Below are 17823 nucleotides of genomic sequence, written 5' to 3'. Positions count from 1 at the left end.
ATTTAAAGCAAGTACTTTTAATGAGGTTAAAAGTAGGAATGTCCTGAATATTTATAGTAGCCTGCTAGCTATCTTTGAAGACCCCAAGCAGTTCAACACTTCTGCAGCAATCTGGCTTTCTTAGTGGCTTGATTGTGCTTCCCTGTTGAAAAAATTCCACAAATACTGTAGGTGGTCTTGCAAATCATGGTTGAGAAACTCCTTTCTGCTCAGTGGATTAACTTGGCATTTGTATTTATGTGTATTTGTTGAGGAACGTTGCTTCTTGCATTTCATTTATGCAGACCTCAAAGTATGCTCTGTCAGCTCAGTCCTGCAGTATCTTGAGGTGCTCATGAATTTATTGCACTCAGCTCTTCAGGACTCTTGCTGACTAAAACCATATTGATTGAGACCTTGGTTTAGCAATATACTTTAATATGTGATTAACTTTAAGCTTATTAGAGGTGGAATTCAGCTCCAGTTTAAGACATCTAAATTTAGGTATCAGCTAAGAAGCTAGGTGTAGAAGCTTGTGCTGGAGTCACAAGGGATCTAGGCAGCGGAGCCTAGAGAAAGATTCAGTTTGCCAGCCACTGGGTATCTCTCTCAAGGTGGGCTGAATCCTTTTAGGCTCAATGACCGTACTGTCTAGATCTCCTTTTACTGTGGAAGAGAAGTTTGGATAGTTCACACATCTGCAGATAGATGTTAGTAAGGTGTTTTAATCTGGAGTTGATTTCTTTGCCAGTATTCCCGTTGGCTCAGTGGAACTACTCCCGTGCTTAAATTTTAGGTGTGCCAGTGTGATTATTTGCTGTAGTGTTACAAAAAGCACACATTCTGCTGGATGTTATCAGCTTTTCAGTTCAGGACTGATTTGATCATGTGAACTGCTTCAGCTTTGCAACTCAAATTAATTAGGCTTGCATAAGCTACCTCAGTTTGTAGCCTTCAGCCCAGTGGTGATGAATTGTAAAGTGCTCTGTTGTCCTGGCAAGTGATCATGTCAGCCTTTTGAAACGTATTCTTGATTTCTTTGACCAGTGCCAGGAAAGTGAACTGATTGTACCATACTCCATTTTAATGGGTTTAATTTATCTAGGTGAAGAGTTTGTTTTATTACTCTCTGTACAGTTATCTAACTTCAATGTTAATGTATAGTCGGGCTATAAGAGTGAATACTGTGTAAACACTGAAATGCCTCATTTAAAAAGAAGAAAGACTGCTGTTGGCTTTGTCTTTCAGTGAAGATCTATTCTAAGGACTTGAAGTCTTCAGAAGTGAGAGTATGGTTAAAGGGAGAAATGTCTTTATTATACTTCTGAAGATACCTGGAATTTTCAGTGTTTGCTAAGAACTTTAATAACTTGTGTCTCTTTTCAGCTCAGCACTTCTTTCCTGCTAGTGAAATCCTACAAAAGTTAACCCTGTTAGTGGAGTCAGAGGACTTAAATCAAGCATTATTATATCATCCTAAAGGCTCCCCTTCTGAAAGGACAGGCTTTATTACAAGTCTGGAAGTCTGTCAGAAACAAAATTGTTAGTGCAGATGAAAAGTGAGGTCCATAATAAGGAAGATCTCAGCAAATGCTGAGTCTATCTGCAGGTTCTTTTTATCAATAGCAAGGGTATTCTCATCCAGACTCCAGTAGTTGCCTTGACAATTTGATAAAGGGAGAGATCTGGTTCCTCCAGTACAATTTTTCAGTAATGTCAGATATTCCTAAGCAAGCAAACAAACAAAAAAATCATTCTCTTGCTGAATGTGAACAGCTTTGGTAGGGGTATCTTTATAGCTAGAAAGAATTCTCTACATAAACGCTGCCCAGAGTATCTTCTCTCAAAACCTGTCAAAGATGCATGCTGTTTTTTGAAAGCGTTGATAATGCGTGCTATTACGGCACACTTGGCTCAACATCAGCCCTCTGTGTTTTAAGTAGCTTTGGCTTTTCTGTGCTCTTTTTGCACTCCATATAGAGTACATTGAATAATCTAATCTGTGATGTCAAAGGAATGTGTAGTAGTTGTAAAAGTGCCAAAATGGGAATTTCACTGTATGTAGCTCAAGAACTGAAAAGAAAGCCGCCTTAATTTCATGTTCCAGAAACAGCTTCACATCAGAGTTTAGTCTCCGATTCAGTTATTAGTGTCAGCTGCTCTCAGTGCATATTTATTTTGTGAATAAACTCTTCAGATTCTGTATTGCCCAAGTCCTTGGCCAGCTATTCCTTGTCTATTCATACTTTACTCATGTGATTCTCTTTTTTCTTTTTTTTGGTACCTGATTTGATTGAAGCAGAGCTATGCGTCATTTTTAAACTAATTGTATGTCATCCATATTTCTGTATTAATACCAAAGGCATTCTATCCATTTTGTGGATGGGATGACAAAAATGATTACTAAATCATTTCAGTATGAGGTTGGGATGAAAGACCAGTTGTCTAAACCTCAGCTCTGGGAAATCAGGTAGCTTTAATTGCCCATCTAACACTAGAGAAATAAAAAAAGTATTATAGAAAAATGGTTAGCAAGTTGTTAGTAGAAGGCACTAGCTTCTTAAGCAAAGCTCAGCAGTAGCGAAAGGAATCCTGATACCCTGCTTCTCATGTGGTTGCCTAGACTATTTTCTAGACTAATCTTCAAGAATAGCTTCCCTTGTAAGAAAGGTTCTCCAAATCTATAGGTTTTCTTCTGGTTTTAATCTTCAGTAGAAGTGCAGTAACTGCAAAAAGCCCCAAAGCATGGCTTTGCATATTCAATAGACTTTAGTTATGTCTAACCCGGGGACTTGGATGTTCTCACCTTCCTTCATTTGCTTTACTCATCAGGACTCCTCTGTAAATCACTTTAGGTAGTGTAAGTCTGTCTGAAAGTCAGTGTGTCGACAGTGAAAAACAGTTTATGTGCATTCTTTTTAAGCCTTTAGTAGCTCAATGTCTGAACATTAGTCTCCCTCATAGTCATCTTCTGTTTCAAATGAGATTCATCTTTAAATGGCTGACTACCAATGCTTGTTCTTTGCCTCCGGGGGACAGCGTGTCTTTGCACCAAATTGCAAGGTGAATATGTGGAAAATGAAAATAATGTGTCTTACTGTATCTTCTGTCTATTTCCATCTGCTGTCCATCTACTTTGCAGCTAGCTATATGAGCCAAATTATAATACGAGCTGCTCTCTCTTTATTAAGGTCCTCAGGAATCCTGATCCAGCATAGACTTTAGACAGTAGTGAATCATCCTCAAGATGGATTGTCTTTGCCTGATGCTACATAACTTACACCGGCAGAAGTGCTTTTTAGCCTGATTTTGCATATAATACACAAACTGGTTTAAGAGTTTAAAAAATTTTTTTTATGTCTCTTTACATTGGGGTTTGCTATTAAAGCTTTTAAGACAGACATTTAGTAGCAATATTTCTGCGAAGGTGCTTTCAAAGGATTATCCAAGACTAATACAGGATGTGTTAAGGAGCAGTTCCAACAACGATATAATTTCTTTAGCAGCAACGCTAATGAAAAAGAATCCTTTTCTCTTGTACCTGCTTGTTCTTGCTCCCTGCCTGTTACGCCACGTATTTATAAGGCTGCACTCTGTTGGATCAAAGAGGAGAAGGGGAGACAAAATTTCCTGTCTTCTGACTGAGACATCTAACAAAAAGCAATTCTCCCTAACAGCCCCCTCATCTCTCAAAATTGCTGCTAATATTACTGAAGTTGTTCAAGATTTTCTGAAGTGGCCTCTTGATACTGTAAGAGGCCTTAGCTGCGTAAGTCCACTATTACGTTGCTCCCTACGTATTGTCAGCACATCTGTTTGTGTGGCTGCCTGACAAGTTGGACAAAGGTGCACTGCTGAAAAATTGCCTCTGTTTTTGGTTTGCTAAGATACGTTTTACCCAGTCAGTACCCAGACTGTTCAACTGCACAGGCAGAAGTGCCAGCATAGGGTGGCACAATGCAGTGATAAAGGGAGGACAGAAAATTTTTCAGTAGTAATGCTGGCTCAGAGTAGTTGCCATCCTTTCAGGCTATGGATTTACAATTGCCACTAAGAAGAAAAGAAATCAGAAAATGTACTGTCTTGAGGAGGGCAAATCCAACCCAAATAGAGGGAAAAGAAGCATAAAACACATGTAAAGTGAACAGTGTGTCATGGCATTGTCATGTGAATTCTGGTTGGTTTTTTTTTTTTTAGAGTGTGTGCTATGCAAATTCCAATTTAAAACCATTATTCGCTACCTAATAAGATTCTGGGCACTCTTCTCAGTGGTGTTGTATGCAAGATTAGTGATGCAGCCTACTTACTTTTTTAAGTTCATGCTTGCTTCCTGCCCTTTCTAGAACGGTTTTAGATTACAAGTAAAATATCTACACTTTTTCTTCCCTGATTCTTGAACATAGTCCAACACTCAGGTCCTCTTCACTCACCTGCAAAATGTTTTGCTGGGATTTGATTTTTGGCTATCTTAATTGAAATGCTTAAAGAACGGTTTTTAAGCAGCACTTACAGCGGTGCTGTGGTTGTAGCTATTTCAGGTGATGAATATAACTGGAACACACATAGACTGTGCAGACAGTTCAGATCAAGCATTTGAACATTTAATTGCCAGTTATTTGCAGGAAACTTGGTTCTCCTAAGCTGTTTTAATTCAATACAGGATGTCCCACTTCAGTCACTTGTTTGAACCTTCAATAAAACGACATTTTTTGCAGGACATTAATGATACTTTGTAATGCAAATAGCCATCATGATAAGATAAGCTGTTAATTGTCTGCTTTTACTATTTCCTGATTTGTGCATGTTTATTAAAGATCTGGTATTGTCTTACAGCTTTATTAAACTGTCTTTTCATTCCTACAGGGGAGATTATTTGCTTCAGAATATTTGACTGTTAAAGAAAGTCATGCTAATTTCATTCCTTATAACACTTCTGAAAAATAACACCACTTTCCCTCTGTCTCTTTTCAGAGAATGGACCTTGGTGAATGTCTGAAGGTGCATGACCTGGCATTAAGGGCAGACTATGAAATAGCATCCAAAGATCAAGATTTCTTCTTTGAGCTTGATGTATGTATTTTATCTTAATGGTAGAGAGAAAGCATAATTTGTGTACTTGGGTGGATAAACTGAGCGATAAAAGTTAAGTTTTTGTACACACTGAAGGAAAACTTTTGGAAAGTAATTTTATAGAAAGAGGTAGAGAAACCCTTGTCAGTTACATAAACGATACATGCCTCTTCATGATTATATGTGAGTATTTAATTTGCATTCGTAGTCATCTCTAGGTAGAACTATTAACAGCCTTCCACAGAACAAATTATCATAAACCTGGATGCTGTCTTAGTATTATCAAATAGCAAGTGAATGTTAAGACTGTGTATGCTTTGAAGAGAGTCTTAAATTCTATGTTTATTGAAGAAAGTAATTTTGTATTGGGGATAACAAATCATATGCTGTGTCTCAGTACACGGTAGTTTGAGTAATACAGTTTTGAACTCCCAACTAGGAAGTTAGTCTTCACTAGGACAAAAAGGTTTGGGGTTTTTTTGTTGTTATTTGGAGGGATGGTGTTAATATGCTTAATAGCTTAAAACCCGAGTGAAAAAAGTTACGGTATTGCATGTATTGGCTGGGTGAGGTGAACCTGAGTATCCTTTGAAGAATTTTAATGCATGTTAGAAATGCTCACTTCTTAGGGAAGACTTAAGACAGATTCACTTCCAATTTTCTGCAAATACTTATAACTACGACAATGTGTAGACTATGATTTTTAAAATGTTGTGTATTAATATAGGTGATTAGTCACCATAAACTGCTAGATTATTGTTTTACAAAGGTTTCACTAATAAACTTATAAAAGTTAAGTCTTAAACCTGGAAAATGTTAAGGCTAATGAAATATTCGTGTTCTCGACAGCATTGATCAGTGTTTTTATTGATATTGTAGGCAATGGACCACCTGCAGTCATTTATTGCAGACTGTGACAGGAGAACAGAAGTGGCTAAGAAAAGACTAGCTGAAACCCAAGAAGAGATCAGTGCTGAAGTTGCAGCTAAAGTAAGCATGTAAAACTAGTTACTGATGTCTCTTTGAAGGTCTGTTTTTCTAAGGAATCAACTTAAGGCTTTGGCAAGCTATTGAATCTGAGAATTCATGCTGAGGAGGGGAAAAATTAAGACATTTTTTTCTGTCCTTCCCAAAACTACCTTTAAAGCACGGAGGGGAGAACACAGGAAAGAGACCTCTCTGATATTTTTATGCTCAGGAACCTTGACTCTGTGATTCCATGCCATACAAATGTTAGTAATTCTTACGGTTTTTGATCAAAACTTCATCCATAAAGTAAACAAAATTTGATGTGCTTTTCTCTAGATCTTCTAACTGAAAAAAGCTTTCATCGTTTTTCTGCATATATATGCACATGCTAGAAGGAATGATTGTACAAATAGTAATTTTGCAAGACTGTGGTATAGACAACCGTGTGAGTTACTTGAAGTTTCTGAACAAAATCCTGCTCTGGAGTTGGTACATAGACTTAACTCAGCCTTTCTCTGTGTGTTTTTACATGAGGCAGCTTCTGTTTCACTTTTACCTGGAGAAGTTATCTCTGCATGTCTCTCTTAATTCTGTCCTACCAATTTTGCATATAATAACTCGGTAGTAGTTCAAATTGTTTTCCATAATTAAAAGCATTTCCTGTGTTAAGTCTTTCCTTGTCTTTCAAGGCTGAAAGAGTTCATGAATTGAATGAAGAAATTGGGAAACTGCTGGCCAAAGTAGAACAGCTTGGAGCTGATGGGAATGTGGAAGAATCTCAAAAAGTAATGGATGAAGTGGAGAAGGCTCGGGTAAAGAAGAGAGAAGCAGAAGTAAGTTGATTGTGTAAGGCTTGGGGGATGGAGAGGGCAGGGTCCAAGATTAAATTGGTTGGCATCTGTGTAATGCAAGATGTCTTACCTGCTGTCATTTCCTTAACTAATTGCTTCATATAAAACAAAAGAATTTGCTGCATCCGGTACAGTCAAAGTTTCTACCTTTAAATACACTCCTATTTATATTAAAATTATACTCACTTCCACAGATGATGCATTTATCTTAGTTTAGCTGTATTGGCCAGTTTTATCTGTGGACACTACAGTTGTGTCTGTGTTTGTTGGACTGACTTGCCTCATTTGGTCTCATGGCTCTTGCTGTGGCAACTCTGTTGTGCCTCATGGTGTGCTGATGTGGCTCGTACTGGAAAGCTTCAGTGAAGTGAACCATTGTCTTCATTGAAAGATGGTCAATGGCTTGTGTATCAGGCAAGTCAAAACAGTCCCTGTTGTAATGTTCAGGTGGCAGAACTCACCAAGAGCTTTTTCATGTCGTATTTTACCAAGATACTTAAATTTATAGAAACAAACATCTACAGTTGTTTTAATGGTGCCAGAGGGGTTGCTGGCAGTCTTTCTTGTCTGTCATCTGAGTGTCTGTAAATAAATTTTGCTCAGGTAACTTGTTAGTGGCTAAAATGCAGGTAGATTTCTCAGGAAACTACTACTGTTTTAAACTGGGTTTAGAATTAAAACTGGCATAATATTTTCATAGTATGTTACCATAGTAATTGTAGTGTTAATGTGTATTCACTGTTGCATATGAAAAAGTTGTTTATCCGTAGAAGTAGTATGATCGTAAGTAAAGTTAATAAACACCCTACTTTGTTTAATTTGCAAAACCACTTGCTGATGTCCTGCCTTTAAATATGTCCGATCTTCAAAAGAAGGAACCTGCCTTGTCTCTTAATGAGACACTTGATTTATGAATAGTGTGAATTTACTAAAGGGTGTGCTGGTGTACATTGAATTTGGTTATGTCCGATTAAATATGTCCGATCTTCAAAAGAAGGAACCTGCCTTGTCTCTTAATGAGACACTTGATTTATGAATAGTGTGAATTTACTAAAGGGTGTGCTGGTGTACATTGAATTTGGTTATCAATTTGTAGTATATCTTTGGTAAAGTATTATCTTTGTATTTCTGGGCATTGAGAAGTAATAGTTAGCACACTGGGTTTTTTCTAGGAAGTATACAGGAATTCTATGCCTGCCTCCAGCTTTCAGCAGCAGAAGCTACGGGTTTGTGAAGTGTGCTCAGCTTATCTTGGTCTTCATGACAATGACCGACGACTTGCTGACCACTTCGGAGGAAAACTGCATTTAGGATTTATTGAAATAAGAGAGAAGCTTGAGGAACTCAGGGTAAATCATTCTTATATTTTTGTGTGTATGTGTGTGCTCCTACTTATTTGCCAGACAACCTTAATGGAATATTTCTTTCTGGGCGTGTGAATTTTTTCATATTACTTAAAAATTTGGGATTTCATTAGTCTACAAAACGCTAAACATTCCAATTTAGTCTCGGTTATCTGGATAATTTGATAAGATAACCTCTTTTGCACCGAGGTATATTAAAACACATGTTCACAGTAATGCATCTTGGGAACAAAGAGTGCGATTCCACTTGTAAAACGGAGAACAGTATTTTGAACAGGGATGTTGAAACATATTTAGCAGTCATAGGAGATAACCAAATGAACTTTAGTTTTAGCGAGTTGATTGGCTGAAAGTAATAATGAGACTCTTGAAAATAGAATAACATGTAGTGGGCCTGAGTGATATTTTATTTATTTAATTAGGATAAAATGTTAATAGGGCTGGTGTTGAAATCCTCATTTTTGGTACCAATGTGAAAGGAGCATGATAACACATGGCAAAGCTTTCAAAAAACATCTACAGAAATGCTTAGAGCTCAAACAGCCTGCTGTATGGTGAAAGACTAAAACTCAACTTGTTTATTTTATCTGGACAAAGATTAGGAGGTGACTTTCATTCTATAGGTACCAACAACTAAAGAAGATTTCTTTTTTTTTTTTTTTAAGTAATTTTTGAAGGCTTTTAAGCTTAACTGACAATAGATGAAATAAATTCCAACAACTCAAGGCTGTAGCTATCCCAAGTCAGAATACAAAAAGATGTATATATTGAAGTCAGGCTAGCTATTAAAATAATTGTTATGGAGAGGTTGCATGTTCTCTGTAGTTTGAACATTTGAAATCCAGTTGGAATATTATCCTAAACAACATTAACGTGACCAGAAATTGTGTGCTGGAAGAAAGACTTACTGGAATTATATTCTAGACTTTTGGTATTCAAGAGGATGGATTTGGACACCGATGCCATTTATGATCTTAATCTGCAAATTATGGAGTTCAAGGCTCAGTTAAGCATTTAACTGTAGAAATCACTAAAGATAATAGCTAAATGAGTTGAAGCCCTAAAAGCAGAAAATGCTGCTACTGAGTTTGACTAAATTGGCTTGGTTTATATTTCATAATATTCCAGCTGTCTTGCATGGATACTGTGACTTACTCATTGGAAAGTCCAACTCTTTCCGTTGAATTTATTGGCAACTTAGGCTCCTAAATATAGCTGCTGTAACTTAAACCTTAGATGCCTAGAATAGATCATGTGCGCTTCCTCTCATCGCTCCATGAAATTATGCAAAGAGTCACTTGAACAAGAATCCTTGCTTGTTAAAGTACTGATATTGTACAAGGAAGTATAGATATGATTTGACATAAAGGGTTGAAATAACTGATTATTTACACAATTCCAAAAAAAAATATGCATGGATAATTATTTCACATTCCCAAAGCATCAATAAAATAATCTTTTGAAGTACTTCGCTAACAAAAAAAGAAAACAATAACTATCCCCTCCTTCCTCAGAGCTCTCCTCAGAGATCTAATCAAGATGCTGCTGGGGCAATTCCACATCTCAGAAGAAGGTCTTTACAAAGAGTTGAATTTCTTGCATCATGTCCAGAAGGTGGCGAGACTTGGGTTTGGCCAGATCTCCAGTTGTGAGTTCCACATCTGAGGGCCCTCTACTGAGTGTGCCTTGTCCCCAGTAGTAGTGAGTTCAACCTGGGGGCTAGCAGCTGAAGCATCCTCTCTAATTACATCTCATGTTCACAATACAGAAACAAGTAGCCTCAAAGCTAGGTATCAGCCCAGCCAAGTCCTTTAAGACTAAGGATTTCTTTTTGTCACAGCGTAGCTGAAGGAATTACTAAAACAATTAACTCTCCCAGCTCTGATTCCTTCCTACCTTTCCCCAGTGGCCAAAATACGATCGGATTGGCATGGAAACTCTCAAATTAAAAGCATGACTTACTGCTCTGAATTCCCCTTCATGAAAAACTTAATATAGCTATGTATTTCAGGTCTTCATGTAACACCCATCTATTTGCTGTAGCTCTTCTGCAATAACTTCTGTTTCTTGGAGGGAAAAAAAAATATATATATACACACACACACACACACTGAGGAAGAGAGAGGGAATAATATACACAAGGGAAAGGGAATATACATGAGGGAAAGAACTGAATATTAACTGTCTAGATTATTTTTATAGCACCTTCATCTGAGAAATTTTGAAGTGTAACTTAATGAATATATTCCTTTGCTTTTAGAGGATTGTGGCTGATAAACAGGAGAAACGAAATCAGGAACGTCTGAAACGTAGAGAGGAGAGGGAAAGAGAAGAAAGGGAGAAACTAAGGAGGTAGGGATCTATTGTAATTGCAAATACATAATGACCTATTTAAGTTTAATGGAAAAACTGATGTAGTTCATGCACATTCCTAAATCTGCAGAATCATGATAGTCTGCATTCCTTGGAAATGTACAAGGATTGAGAGTGAATTTCATGTCTAAGTCTTACAATGTGAATTGTGTTCATAGAAAACATTTTTTAAAACTACAGATAGAAGTGTCTCTTCATATTTGAACAAAAGGCCTTTAAATGAAAATTTTCAGGTGTGTACCTTGTTTTGAGACCTGACAGATGTAGGTTTACACACATGTAAGTTCCTAACATCTGTTAGATATGAGGTATTTTCTTTATAGATGTTAGGAATTTTCCTTATTGGAAGTAGTTGAATGTACGACTAAGGAAAGTAATTCCCTGTTCTTCTACGAAATAGTTGCTTCCAGGCCTTGTGGGGCTAGAGTGGAATGGAATCTGAACTGCAGTTCTCTTGACGTGTTAGCTTCAGAGTTTAACAATGTCAACTTTGGAAATCTATTGCAGTCTGATAATACATACCTGACAAGAAATAAGGGAGTACTGGCTTGAACTGTAAGCTTTCTCTGTGGGAGGGGTGGGAATAAAAAAGCAGATTAGATATTCTTTTGGGTTTGTAGTATGGTGGGCTCAAAAATAAATTAAAAAAAACAAACACAAAACAACTGTCAGAGGGATCTATTTCCTGGTAAATATGTTACAAAGACGTTAACATCAATTAAAAGGCCTTTAAATAACTGCTAGTAAAACAATGTTGTGGTTTAAGCTCAGCCAGCAGCTAGGCACCACGCAGCCACTTGCTCACTCTGCACCCCCCCACCCAGTGGGATGGGGAGGAGAATTGGAAAAAAAGTAAAACTCATGGGTTGAGATAAGAACAGTTTAATAACTAAAGTAAAATAAAATGTAATACTAACAATAATAATAATAAAATATAATAACAATAACAGTAATAATAGTAATGAAAAGGAATATAATTAAAAAAAAAAAAAAGAAAAAAAAACCCCAAGTGGTGTACAATGCAGTTGCTCACCACCCTGCAGACTGATCCGCCCCTCCCAGCCAACACCCCCCAGTTTATATACTGAGCATGACGTTCTGTGGTATGGAATATCCCTTTGGCTAGTTTGTGTCAGCTGTCCTGGCCATGTTCCCTCCCAGCTTCTTGTGCACCTGCTTGCTGGCAGAGCATGGGAAACTGAAAAATCCTTGACTTAGGATAAGCGCTGCTTAGCAACAACTAAACATCAGTGTGTTATCAACATTATTCTCACACTAAATCGAAAACACACTGTACCAGCTACTAAGAAGAAAATTAACTCTATCCCAGCCAAAACCAGGACAAATAAGAAATACAATAACAGGTCAACTAGTCTGGTTTACTATTGCTAAGTTGTACTTTATTTGATAATAAGATTGTGTAAGAAAAATTGATTTACTATTTTCCGTTTATTTCAGGTCCAGATCCCACAGCAAGCATACCAAAAGGTATGTACATCTGCAGATGAGGAATACCATCCGTGAAGCCAGCCTTTCACAAGCTGGAACATTTTAAGTTTGTCTAGCACTGTTGGTTTAAGATGTCCATCTTTACAGTATTCTGTTACATAGTCATATCTCTGTTTATACAGTTTTTATCACCATGCTACTGACTTTATACATGTACGTCTACTTTGTGGCTACTACAATGCAACTTTTTGTCCCAAATAACACTTAAAACAGAGAACTGCTCTTTCTTCAAAACAGAAGCTTGTGGTTAATACCTTTTGGTGAAAACCCATGATTTTAAAATCCTAAGCACCAGGTTAACTCTCAACAGATGACCCATCAATAGTACAAGTTTTCCTCCTAACCTACACAGTTGAAGGTCACCAGTGAGGTATTACTGCAAAGTGATTTAAGAAAAAAAAAAAAAAATCATAAATTTGTATGGTGTCTAGAACCTTCCAGACTAGTTTTATTGTAGTAGCTATGGGGAAGGATATAGTCCTGTTTCCTCAGAACATCATAATACATAGGTTCTGACATATGATCCCAGTCACTGCATCACGAAGTTCTACAACTTTGCCTGATAAAAGACAAGATTTTAAACTTTTTAAAAGTCTATTTTTTCCATATTTTTAATTCCTTTCAGAAGATGGAATTGGCTATGCTGTAAACATACATACAGTCATGAATTAACTGTAAATTTGTCTGCATTAGTCACAAAGGAGTTCGTAGGATTTCTAATGTATGTTTCCCCTGTGATAGGACAATGCAATAGCCCTGGACACTGCAGACCATTCTTTATACAGCTTTGCTTATCCATAGAGTGTATGATATTCACAATACACTGGTAGAGTAGCTAGGTGAATGCAGTGCCTGGTTTAAGTCCTTTCTGTTCGTAGATCTAGGTCCCGAGATCGCCGCAGACATCGGTCTCGCTCAGCCTCCCGGGAACGAAAGAGAAGAACTCGCTCCAAATCCCGTGAGAAGCGCCATCGTCACAGGTCTCGCTCTAACAGCCGCAGCCGGAGTCGCAGCCATCATAGAAGCAGGCATAGTTCCAGGGAGAGAAGCCGAGAACGCAGCTCCAAAAAGAGGTACATGTTGGCCTTGAAATAAGTGGCTTTTCCTAGATGCATGATGAGAATTTTCGTACTAAATTAAGTTTACATTTATCACTTCATAATTCAAACACATTTTGAGACTGTCTCAGATTTCAGTTATACCTTTAGCATATTTATGATTTGACATAGTATAGTGGTTGGTTTGTTTTGGTTTTGGTTTTTGTTTTGTTTTTTTAAATAAAAATCATGGGGTTATGTATTGTTTCTGTTTTGGATGAGTGATATAAGGTATTGGTGTCAAGTTGATAATACTACCAGCTTCCTGCAGTGTAGAAGGTGAAACAGTTGATCTCCATTCGAACCCAGGGATATCAGCAGTAGTCTTACTGTCATACATTTGGTTTTTACCTTGGGCTCTTGTTCCCAGCACTGGAGCCCATCTGTTGTGTACTGCGCCAGATAAAAACAAGTTTAGATACGCCTGAAAATAAACTTGTTGCATTGCATCTGAAGACATTGCTTTGCAAGGGAAGTGGCTTAACCCCTCATTGAAGGATTACTGCAGAGAGCAGTCTGGGGTTGTTGCCTTTGAATGACTCAACTGTCTGCTCCTGAGGATTTGCTGGCTTATTTTAGACGAGCGAGGTAAGCATAATTTAGAAGAGCGGTAGAATTGCACAATGAGGCATCTGGTAAGGAGGTCTGCTCATAACCAGAATTCCTTTCCTGTATAGGTCAGCCGCCGTGGCGTAGACTTGAGTGCAGTACACTGGATAGGGTGCCCAGTCTTAAAACCCCAACAGACTGTTGACTTGCAAGGAGAGAAAAGATCTGATTTTGAAGTGGCTGCACATGCAGCGTTTATAATTCAGATTATTTTAGGAGTTAAATCACCAAGGATGGAGACACATATTTGTATTGAAGTGTTCAAGTATCTCATGGGCTCTTTGCCCTAAAAATGAGCTTTTTTTTCTCGCTGGAGTAGGTGGATGACTGTAGTCCCATCGTGCTCTGTAAGAGAGCACAGAAGACAGGGTTGGTCCAAGTCTTTTGTTTTCTTCTTTTTGTTGCAGATGGATGAAACTTAGATGTCCAGCACTCTAGTTGATATAGTCAGTAGTGTCTGGTATTTAAAATGCTTCAGGGTGTTCTTTAGTGTCCTAAAGTCAACGTTTCAGACTCAGCAATTTCCATCTTGGTTGTAGCTTGTCATCACAGTTATCCTAAAGAGTCTGCTTCTTAAAGGCATTCACAATGGCAGATGAGCAAATCTTCAAAGCTGTAGTTTTTCAGTCTTAAAATAGACATTTTCCTTTGAATTGACACATTTTTTAACTTGGATGACCCAACGTATAGAGCGTATGCTCAAATTGCCTTTAATTCTTCAAATTTGAAGTCCAGACTTGCAAGACTCAATTTCAGTCCTTCAGAGAAAACTATACCGATTGATTGTTCTGGGATTCTCATCATAGTTGTGCATATCATATTGGAGAGTTTGAACAATGCAAATAATGCATTGTCTTCTGTATGTTGGCAGAGAAATATGTAAGAACAAGGAAGTGGTGTGGACCATTGGTGCTATCCATATAACAGTAAACCTGTCAGTCTCAGCTGCCAAAGGCAAATTGAAAAAGCACAAGGTGATTTGAAGATGAAGTCAGTGACCTTTTGAAGGATGCTATCAAAAGATAAGCCCTTCAAGCCTCGTTTTCTGTGAATGAGTTAAAAAATACGACATACTTCAGGGCACAAGATTTCAACCTCAGGATATTCAGTTCTAGATATATTTCTCCTGATGTCAGTTCTTGCCCTGAAGGAATGAGACACACCTGTGTTGGAAGAATCCTTGGTACAAGTAAGAATTTTGCATTACTGTTAACTTGAGGGACAAAATTGCTGTGCCATCACTAGCAGCTCATACCTCTTATTTCTCCGAGGTCAAGTAAAATTTTTGCTCTTGAAGCATGTCTATTGTGTTTTCAAGAGACTGAAGAACCCTTAGAGCTATGGTCTTGCTGCACTTGGGGCCAGGATAGCTATTTAACTTGCAGCCAGGCTGGATACCTCCTTTTTAGAGGTGCCCTTCTAGCCATTAGAGCTGCTTTTCACATGAATGTGGGAGAAGTCTTTCTGTTGAATGCCATAAAACCATTGACGCCAGAATCCAAAATAAGCCTGAACTTGCAGGTTCAAATGTATTATACTTCCATGTCTCCTAAGAACTCTTTTTCTAGGCCAGGGAAGTACTCATTGCCAGTCTTTTTTTTTTTTTTTTTTTTTTAAATGAAAATCCTGATATGAAATACTTTTATTCAAGACTGTCTTCTTTAAGCTTAAAACATTCAGTTGTCCAAGGAATTCTGGCCAAGAGTATTTTGGAAAATAAAAGACACACTCCAGCAAGTTAACTTCTTCAGGAAGGAGTCTTAGCCTTTTGGTTTTGAATAACCAAATAAATTCAGGTCTGAGGAACATAATGCTTTTGCCAAAGTCTTCCAGAAAAGCAGAGTGTGACACCAGAAGCAATAGAAAGACGGCTGAAAGCTGCAGCAGTGGCAGCTTAGGTGCACTCTGTGAGGGAATATAGAGGAGGATGTCTAAGCCAGTTTTTTTTTTCAGTACAGGTAGCTCATTTAATTTAAAACTGAATTGTTTAACAGAACAGCTCTTTTCTGGCTCCATTGTAAAGGTTTTGGAAATGCCTATTATCAGAGTAAAATATCTAGAAACACCACCACCCCAACATTGCAAAATCAGACAAGGGATAATTCTTCTGACAAAACCTAATTGTAGCACAGATTCCAGATTTGTTTTATATTTGTCATGTAGTAGCCTCATTCCAGAATTATGCAAGTTAATTTCCCCCTGCTTTTAATCAAACTCCCATTTTTAAAAATGTTTAAGTTTGTAATTTATATGTCTGAGATTAGGCTAGACATTCTTCTCAAGCTAGAAACTACAGATGAGAAATTTCACTTAAACTTCTGTTAATGCAAGCTTGAGGGCAGAGGTTGAAAATTAGAGATTTAGTGAAGCACATTGACCTTAATTTGGGCTCTGTAATAAATGTAAATTAAATTCTGCCTCTAACAATATTTGCCCTTTGAAATTGAAAGTAGAGAAGGGAGAAGAGTAGAATGATTTCTGATGTGTTCTCATACACTTCTATTTATATAAATCTAAAGTTGGCTTGGAAAAAGAAGAAAAATATAAAATCAAAATGCTGTTTGATAGCTACAGATTGATGACGAACTTGAATTCTCAAATCTACTGCACTTTTCAGATCCTCAAAAGAAAGATCTTCCAGAGACAAAGAACGTTCAAGAGATCGTGATAGAACATCTCGTGATAAAGATAGAAGCTCAAGAGAGAGGTCACCGCGAGATTTCAAAGACAAGAAACGTTCTTACGAAAGTGCTAATGGCCGATCAGAAGACCCGAGGAGCTCAGAAGAGCGTGAAGCAGGGGAGATATAACTGGCTGTATATTCACCCAATCTCTAGCTTCCTATGGAGTTGCATACTATGGTTTAGTTTACAGTTGTTCAAAGGGACACCAGTGAGCAGTTCCAGACACTGATCCAACTAGGGTAGATGTACAGTATATAAAAGTGGTTATAACCAAGTCAGAATTAAACCCCATCGGTTAATGATGCCTAAAGCTGGGTCCTGGGCTTCCAGCAAGTTGTAAAACTTTTCTGAAAGATTTCTCTTTATTCAGGACAACAGTTTTATGTACCAAGATGCAGATCTCAATGTTTTTAATCTCCTTTCCAATACAAGTTAGTGAACAAATTATATTGTACTACTTGCCTTGGGTGCTTTTGAACCTTTATAAATTCTCCAATTCTGCTCCAGTCAGAACAGCAGCATTGAAAGGTTGTATTCTGGGGGATTTTTTTTTGTTTGTTTGCTTTTTTTGTAAGAGGGTGGGTGGATGGATATTAACTTTTACTCTAAGGTTATGTTCCCAGTGATTTTTTTTTTTTTTTGTTGTTGTTGTTTTGTTTTGTTTGGGAACCTAGGAGTTGATTACAGTGGGAGCATTTAGACAGGAATGTGTGCTGGAGAAAGTGGAAATGTCTTTTTACAGTGCCTATTTAGACTTGGAAATTGAACAGCTGTTGCATTACATCTTTTTTATTTCTACTTAAATTTTGAAATCAAAGCCAGTCCCATATCTGTACCATTTGATTGGTATGTGTTCAATATATTTGTTTTTTTCCATAACGACTCTTTCTGCTTTTTCTTGTGGGGTACATCATTAATTGTATTAAAAACAAACAAAAAACCGACAACAACAAACAAAAACTAAGAACAAAAAATAAAATAAAATAAAAAAGGAAACCCCATTGTCCAATAACTTAACAAGGATATACTGGTCTCTTAAGGTGGTTACTTAGCAGTTCAGTCATTTAAAAACTAACACTTTATTACTAGCATTTTTAATGTACAGATGTGCTCTAGGAGATGCAGTCTTTCTGATTACAATCCTGACCATCCTAAGATCTTCAAAGGCAAAACCATGTGGAATCATAATGATCATGGCACAGCCACTAACTCCTTAATGACTTTGGTTTCAAAAAGTAGTATTCCACTTAGGTGCAAGCTGCCTTTGCATAGAATCATAGAATGGTTTGGGTTGGAAGGGATCTTTAAATGTCATGTA

General features: G+C 37.4%; 1 protein-coding gene across 3 annotated transcripts in view; it reads left to right on the top strand.

The window, feature by feature from the left end:
- The window catches only part of LOC115336216 (putative RNA-binding protein Luc7-like 2), a 32530-nt gene extending 15146 nt beyond the window's left edge, over positions 1–17384 (top strand). For 2 of the 3 annotated variants that reach the window (XM_030002840.2, XM_030002841.2), the window contains exons 3-10: positions 4951–5049; positions 5929–6039; positions 6708–6851; positions 8042–8218; positions 10494–10585; positions 12065–12094; positions 12994–13188; positions 16439–17384. In XM_030002840.2, coding sequence (XP_029858700.1) covers positions 4951–5049; positions 5929–6039; positions 6708–6851; positions 8042–8218; positions 10494–10585; positions 12065–12094; positions 12994–13188; positions 16439–16631 — 1041 coding nt within the window. In that variant the 3' untranslated portion in view covers positions 16632–17384. Of the gene's footprint in view, positions 1–4950; positions 5050–5928; positions 6040–6707; positions 6852–8041; positions 8219–10493; positions 10586–12064; positions 12095–12993; positions 13189–13582; positions 15011–16438 lie in introns of all 3 variants that reach the window. The other variant, XR_005931483.1, reaches the window with a different exon arrangement.
- The last annotated feature ends 439 nt before the right edge of the window (positions 17385–17823 follow it).

This window comes from Aquila chrysaetos, chromosome 26 (genome assembly GCF_900496995.4).
Source record: "Aquila chrysaetos chrysaetos chromosome 26, bAquChr1.4, whole genome shotgun sequence".
Taxonomy (NCBI): Eukaryota; Metazoa; Chordata; class Aves; order Accipitriformes; family Accipitridae; genus Aquila; species Aquila chrysaetos.
Note: the sequence above shows the minus strand (reverse complement) of the source record. Positions and strands in the feature narration are given on the sequence as shown.